Source organism: Vipera ursinii, assembly GCF_947247035.1.
Source record: "Vipera ursinii genome assembly, chromosome: 1".
Taxonomy (NCBI): domain Eukaryota; kingdom Metazoa; phylum Chordata; class Lepidosauria; order Squamata; family Viperidae; genus Vipera; species Vipera ursinii.
This window is the reverse complement of record NC_139512.1, coordinates 237,332,803-237,340,787: the sequence shown is the minus strand read 5'-3', so window position 1 is coordinate 237,340,787 and position 7,985 is coordinate 237,332,803. Positions and strand designations below refer to the sequence as shown.

At 37.6% G+C, this 7,985-nt stretch overlaps 1 protein-coding gene across 3 annotated transcripts in view; it reads right to left on the bottom strand.

Moving 5' to 3' along the window:
• Positions 1–861: 861 nt before the first annotated feature.
• Positions 862–7,985, bottom strand: part of MYO6 (myosin VI) — a 112,958-nt gene continuing 105,834 nt past the window's right edge. For 2 of the 3 annotated variants that reach the window (XM_083376975.1, XM_083376976.1), the window contains 3 exons: positions 5,725–5,751; positions 3,377–3,598; positions 862–2,415 (listed from right to left, as the gene is read on the bottom strand). In XM_083376975.1, the coding sequence (XP_083233101.1) occupies positions 2,216–2,415; positions 3,377–3,598; positions 5,725–5,751 (449 nt within the window). In that variant the 3' untranslated portion in view covers positions 862–2,215. The remainder of the gene's footprint in view (positions 2,416–3,376; positions 3,599–5,724; positions 5,752–7,985) is intronic. The other variant, XM_083376977.1, reaches the window with a different exon arrangement.

The following is a 7,985-nucleotide window of genomic DNA, read 5'->3' as shown; positions in this document are numbered from 1 at the left end:
GACACACACACAGACACAGACACACACAGACACAGACACACAGACACAGACACAGACACACACACACACACACACACACACACACACACACATATATATATATATATATATGCATGATTTCTGATTTCTTGAACTCTATAGCCAAACTCAAAAGATACAAATACCCACTTGGATTCAAAGGCCCACTTGGCTTGCATTCCTTTTTTTACTCTCTTCTGCCACCTATATTATCAGTAAAAGTTATTACTGATAGCAAGAGTGCCTGTGAAATGGAAAGGAGCAGAAATCCTTACTGCAAGCTAAAGAGCTTTTCATTGGCGAAATATATTTGTGGTTTTGACAAATCTGCTCCTATTGATCATCTTGATGGGGTAGACCAACGGCTCCCAACCTCGGCACCAGGGACCGGTTCTATGGAGAGAGGTTTTTCCACGGACCAGAGGGGGAATGGTTTTGTGTGCTGTCTGCATTCCACAAATGGGTTTCACTTGTTTGTGTGGCCTGGTTTCTGGCATGCCACGGCCCGGTGGTTGGGGACCCCTGTGGTAGACAACAGACTGAGTTTAGCCTAAAGCTGTCAAACCTGCCTACATTTGGACTGGTGCATTTGGATCTGAAAATGATACTTACACATGTGAATACATAAACTGATGATCTCAACAATCTTAAACATAGTAAGAATATTTATGAATATGCCTTTTTTTACACCCAATCTGGTCCAAACTTAGGAGTCAATATAAACTCAGCTCATTCTTCTTTTTAAATTCTTATTTGAGGATTTAAAAATCAGAGCTGAGAAATGCAATTACTCTAATAAAGGAAAGAAAGTCTCTCCGAGTGTGGTCTGTACTTTTATTATTATTATTATTAGGTGACATTTCTTAATTTCTCCAAAGATCCCAAAACCATGATAACATCAATGCTGACACTAGGTTATTTTGCAACATCAACCAAAGGCAATTTTAAAACTGTCTGAAATAATTGCTGTAAGTATTTTAATTACTGTTAAGGAAACCCTGCCAAAAAGAAAAGAAGAAAAGCCCACAAAAGCTGAATTTGGGAGATTAGCAATGAGAAAAGATCTATTAGATTAGGAGAAAAAACAACTTGAACACTTTGAAGTTAAGCCATTTGAAGCAGCATGATGTAACGAGAAATGCCTGGGCTCCGCCATTTCCTCAGAAGCCAGAAAGAACCCACTTAATCCATATTCATTTCAGTGAAGTTTAGAAAGACAACACAGTCCAGCTCCCCACACTCAAATTCAACTTTGCTGGCATAATTCATGGAGTTCATTTCTTTGATGGTTCCAGCCATGAATACTGCTGCAAATATATATAACCATCTCTGTGAATTACATTTCACTTTGACTGAGAAAGGATTCCCAATACAGTTGTGACAAAAAAAATTAAACATGAATTGTCTGAAGGAACCTGTTTTGTACAAAATAAAGCAGTTTAAAAAAAGAAGACAAACACACACATGCACAACTGCTTAAAAGTGCATCAAGCCGTTTCAGTTCTGAATCGCTAAAGCACTTCAGGCTCAAGTTATTCTATATTCAGTATATGACACTCAGCAATCTACCTTAAGACACATTTTCCCAAAATGCTTGTTTGTAAGTGATGTTGAAGGGTTGTCTTTCACCTTTATAGGAGTCTACTTTAACTTATGTACAATAAATGTTAAGAATATTAAGGCCTCACAGTTCTAGTTAGCCTAGTGTAAAGAAAACACTGCATCTTCTACCTTGTGGAAACTCATTTTCCAGATAGTATCTGGGAAGTGTGTTACAGAAGATAAAATGCCACTTTGGGTAGTTCTAAACTAATGTTGGTAGCGTGTAATGCGACATCAGGGATGGGGGTTTCTAGTTCTCCAACCACTGCTGGACTTTTACCTCATAGCACTAATTATGTTAGCTAGGGTTGACATATGTTGGAATCCAGCACAACAGGAAAGAGATACAGATTTACCAGTTCTGCTCTACATTACAATATTATTGGTATTACCACATGCTGTCCCAGAGCAAACAACATAGTGGACTGAAAGAAAAAAATAGATTTGAGAACGAATGAGCTCACTACACAAATTAAGACATCAAAAGTACAAACTAAAAATTGACACATTAATAAAATCGGTTTATATTAAACATCTCTACATGATTATGGAATGTTAAAAGTTCCTCTGTACTCAGAAGGTGCAAAATAACTATTTATTTCAATAAGTTCTGCAGCATAGCAGTTGCGTAAGTCGGCCGAGCTTGTTTGCTCTCAATTGCATTTTGAAGATACTGGATTCCACCACAGCGTTCCCAAATCTCTTCAAACTGCCGTGGCAAAATTTCAGCACCCCGCTTGCGAGTCAGCCCAGTTTCTTCAAGACTCAGCTCACACATCTCCATGTCATCCTTGCCTGGAATGAAGGAAACCCCAGATTTTACAAAAGTTATAATGCAAGCCTTCCTCTTTTAGTTTTGGACACATGGGAAATTGAGAACAAAACTATAACAAGCACTCAAATACTTTGGCCACCTAATGAGGAGGAAGGACTCACTGGAGAAGAGTCTAATGCTGGGAAAGATTGAGGGCAAGAGAAGAAGGGGACGACAGAGAATGAGGTGGCTGGATGGAGTCACTGAAGCAGTAGGCGTGAGCTTAAATGGACTCCAGAAGATGGTAGAGGACAGGAAAGCCTGGAGGAACATTGTCCATAGGGTCGCGATGGGTCGGACATGACTTTGCAACTAACAACAACAGCTTCTTTCTTAAACTTATTGCCTTTAGAGAAGGAAACCTACAACTATCCAAATTCTTTTAATTCAGCTTATTTAATGCTCCAATCACCTGTATCTCAAATACTAGGTATCTTTGAGACCCATAATGCAAGAGGAAATGTGGATTGACAAAATAAGTTGTAACCTAAAAATCAACTTTGCATCACAACCAGTTTTGATAGCAGAAAATAATAACCTACACAGATGAACATGCATTTCATATCAAGAAAGACACTGATTTCATATTTTTATCATGTTTTACATATAACATATACACTTCTAAGAGTAATTTTGGAGTATCAAAACCCAGTAAAAAACAAATGTTAATATACTGCTTGCTACTTCTCTCAAGGGACAAGCTGGCAAATTCACTTTTTGATTTATTTTTATTTATTAAATTTATGTACCATTCATCTTATTATCCAAAGGAACTTGGGCTTTATTTTTCAGATTCTTCTGAAAGTGAAGACAATCTTTTAAAATAAAACAATACGTTGCTTTGCGCTGTAATTCAAATTTACCTTTAGGACATTTTGTCAATAAACAAAGCCTACCTTTCCAACTTCATTTAAAAAAAAAGAAAATGAAACACATACTAACCAGCCACTAGCAAAATGGGTTGCTTATCAGGATGAAGTTCCATTTGACGAGCAATCCATGGTCCATCAAAGTGAGCATACCACCAGCCTTTTTTCTTATTCTGAGGATCCTTGTATTGATCTGCCGGACGGATGAAAGGAATTCTGAAATATCGCTGTTGCCGGTTCGTTTCGATCTCCTGCTGCTGTCTAACAGACAACTGATTTACTGGGTTCTGCTGAGCTGTAAGGAATAACCACAGTTAAAAATTGTAGCCAAGATCAAAACCAGTCTTCACTACCATCACCTTTTTAAAAAATATGTGCAGAAAAGACAAATTAGAAAATACTTTCTGTAAAGAGTAAACAGTGAAAGAAGATCTTCCATTGCCCACAACATTTTTTTTTTGAAGTAACATGGATTTCATTTCAGCCATGGAAACAAATGTTTAGATCATGGAAAACAGCTGAGAAATCTATTCAATGAAGTTAGGTATGCTGGGCAAAAGAAGAAAGAACAGTCCAAATTACTAAAAGTACACTATAATCCCAATGGCAAAGGTCCAATGAATACGTTTTTACAATTTTTGAATTATAAGCCACTCAGAATCATTGACTCAGATGGGTGGCCATGGAAATTGAATGAATGAATGAATGAATGAATGAATCAATGAACGAATGAGTAACATAGTGCTGGAATACAATTCTCAAAGCATATTTTTTGCAAAGTAAATTGTCTCCCAACCTGGGAGAAAAATAAAGAATAAAGTATCATTATAGATGGAGAAAAAAGAAGCACTTGAGTCATTTGCAGACTGTTAAGATTTTTAATTTAATAGCTAGAACAATAAAGTGTGTGATGGGCTAGAACACACAGTTATAGTTGATTGGTTGGAGAGTGCTGATTCCTGTATGAGGTAATCTATGTTATGATTGGTCGCTGTGGGTGTAAAGGGGGAGTTTCCCTTTTCCCCCCATCTTTTTCTTCTCTGTGCTCTGTATGCTCTGTGATTTACCTGACGATTTACCTCATGTTAGTTAGTGTGTGCCTGACTATCTTATTTGCTGTAAATATAGATATTAAATGCATTTATTTATTAAAACTACAAGTTCATGTCAGCATCTCTGACTTCATTTGCACACCTGCGGCGCAATTCCCTGCACAGGCTCACCTTAAAAACAGAAAGAAAGGGAATTTTCTGACTTTTCAGGTTTCAAATAGGAGATTTCAAATGCAAGGTTGTTGTGGACAACTGCAGAAAAAACAGTTCAGCTATTCATGAGAGTACACTTTTCTTTCTATTCCAGTTTATGGAAGGAATTAACAGTGAATAATTTAACTATGAGCTAAATAATTATAAATAATAAATCTGGTTTTGGATTTTAGTTGAATAAAGAGGGATGAAGCTACAGTCACATCAAATGTGCTTATTTGCCCTCCTTATTTCAAGATAAACTGTTGGTTACTGGAAAAGAAAAAAAAGGGTTCAAAATATTGTGTTTATACATACTAAAATAGCATTTGTTTATCCTGCTATAAAAGGCAGTATCTGTTAAAATATTTCTCATCATTAGTATCAGTGGACATTAAAGCAGCTCATCCATGAGAAGAAAATGAGCAAAAAAGACCTTTTTCATATTAACCAGCCTTCAGTCATAATTATGTATCACTTGACATCACAAACCTAAGCAATACCCCATATACTTTTATTTGTTTTTAAAAAAAATGCTTAAAAATGGATTGGTTTTCAATTGATGAATCGATTTGCCAGGCAATTCAACATTTTCAATACATCCTCTGGCCGCATTGTGCAGTTAATGGAGACTGACTACCCACTGCCTGAATTAACATATAGGACAGTGTCCATCTTGAGCTCTTATGTAGAGGTCTTTTTTCCTCATTCTTATGAATAGCTGCCCTCACCCAAAAGATAATCAACAGAGTGAAGAAAAGCACTTTCCTCATAACAAAGGCAATGATTTTCCCTCCCTAAAACAAGCTCCTAAGTGTTAGGTTTTGTTCCAAATGTTAGTTGATTAGTACCAATTTCAATGTTTTGCTACAAGGGAAAATATTTCCTCTTGGCAGAAGAAAGGAATTAAAATTAAACCTGTATACATATTTTTATTGAAATAAATTATTCATTTCAGTAAATAACGCCAAAATTCTTAAAAGAGCGTGAACATTCCTGCTGTCCAATGTCTTTACCAACAATTCTTTAATTATATTAAAAACAGACCACATGAATGCTTCTAAAGAACAAATATAATGTAACTGTAGCAAAACACAATTATGGTGTTATTATTAGTAAAGTGGCTTCTGTTTTTCCCCCCTGTTTTCAAATTAGATGAAATAATCCCCCCACTTACTTGAGTTGTTCAAAAATGGTGCAAAATCTGAAAACAAAATTTAATACTGAGCATGCGAGAGAAAACAAGACCATTGATCAATGGGGAAAACTCCCTTTTTCGGTGCCCAATAAGTTGTGTCTTGATGGCCATGACCAGCCACAATATATATACATACATATACATATACATATACATATACACAGTGCTTTTTTTGTAAAAGAAAAAGGTGCCGGAACTCACACATGTCATACAACCCGCCTTGCCTACCCTACAAAGTTCCATCCAAAAAAGGTGCCGGAACTCCGTTCTGAGCGTTCTATGAGAAAAAAAGCCCTGCATATACATATACATATACATACACACACACACACACACACACACACACACACACACACACACACACACACACATATATATATATATATATATATATATATATATATATATATATATATATATATATATATATATATATATATACACACAGTTGCAAGAAAAAGTATGTGAACCCTTTGGGATTACGTGGAGTTTTACATGAATTGGCCATAAAATGCGCTCTAAACGTCATGTAAGTCACAACAATAGAAAAACACAGTCTGCTTAAAATAATACTACACAAACATTAGCTGTTGTCATGTTTTAATTGAACATAACATGTAAACATTCACAGTGCATGGTGGAAAAAGTATGTGAACCCCTAGCCTAATGACTTCTCCAAGAGCTAATTGGAGCCAGGAGTGAGCCAACCTTGACTCCAAGCAGTGATGATATTGGATGTGTTGCTGACAGCTGTCCTGCCCTTTAAAAACACACACCTGTTTTGGGTTTACTGGTCTCAAGAAGCACTGTCTGATGTGAACCATGCCTCGCAGAAAAGAGCTCTCAGAAGACCTACGATCAAGAAGAGTTGACTTGCATGAAGCTGGAAAGGGTTACAAAAGTATCTCCAAAAGTCTTGATGTTCATGTGTCCACGGTAAGACAGACTGTCTACAAATGGAGAAAGTTTAGCACTGTTGCTACTCTCCCTAGACGTGGTCGTCCTGTAAAAATGACTGCAAGAGCACAGCGCATAATGCTTAATGAGGTAAAGAAGAATCCTAGAGTGTCAGCCAAAGACCTACAGAAATCTCTGGCACATGCTAACATTTTTGTTGACACATCTATAATAAGGAAAACATTAAACAAGAATGGAGTACATGGGAGTACACCACGGAGGAAGCCATTGCTGTCCAAAAAAAATATTGCAGCACGTTTGAAGTTTGCAAAAGAGCACCTGGATGTTCCACAGCACTACTGGCAAAATATACTGTGGACAGATGAAACCAAAATTGAGTTGTTTGGGAAAAACACACAACACTATGTGTGGAGAAAAAAAGGCACAGCACACCAACATCAAAACCTCATCCCCACTGTAAAATATGGCAGAGGGAGCATCATGGTTTGGGGCTGCTTTGCTGCCTCAGGGCCTGGACGGATTGTTGTCATTGATGGGAAAATGAATTCCAGAGTTTATCAGGACATTTTGCAGGAAAACGTACGACCATCTGTCTGCCAACTGAAGCTCCGCAGAGGATGGGTGATGCAACAGGACAATGACCCAAAGCATACAAGTAATTCAACAAAACAATGGCTTCAACAGAACAGAATACGCCTTCTGGAGTGGCCCAGTCAGAGTCCTGACCTCAACCTAATTGAAATGCTGTGGCATGACCTTAAGAGAGCGATTCACACCAGACATCCCAAGAATATTGCTACACTGAAACAGTTTTGTGCAGAGGAGTGGTCCAAAATTACTCCAGATCGTTGTGCAGGTCTGATCTGCAACTACAGGAAACATTTGGTTGATGTTATTGCTGCCAAAGGAGGGTCAACCAGTTATTAAGTCCAAAGGTTCACATACTTTTCCACCCTGCACTGTGAATGTTTCCATCTTATGTTCAATTAAAACATGACAACAGCTAATGTTTGTGTAGTATTATTTTAAGCAGACTGTGTTTTTCTATTGTTGTGACTTACATGACACACACACACACACACACACGCATATATATATATATACATAGATTTTCCAGGCTGGCTGGAAAACCTGGAGCGGATCTCCCATTTAGTCTGCGCAGGGAAAGTGGGACCAATTGGAGAAGAAGCTGCAGTCTGTGATTTTTTACAGGCTAGGGTCTGGGCGTCTTTCCTTCTAAAGTTGAAGAGCAGTTGTAGTCTATCCCAACTTGAAAGGCAGGTGGGGAAGGCAGCAGCCAGAGCATCGGCTTAGCTCTAAGG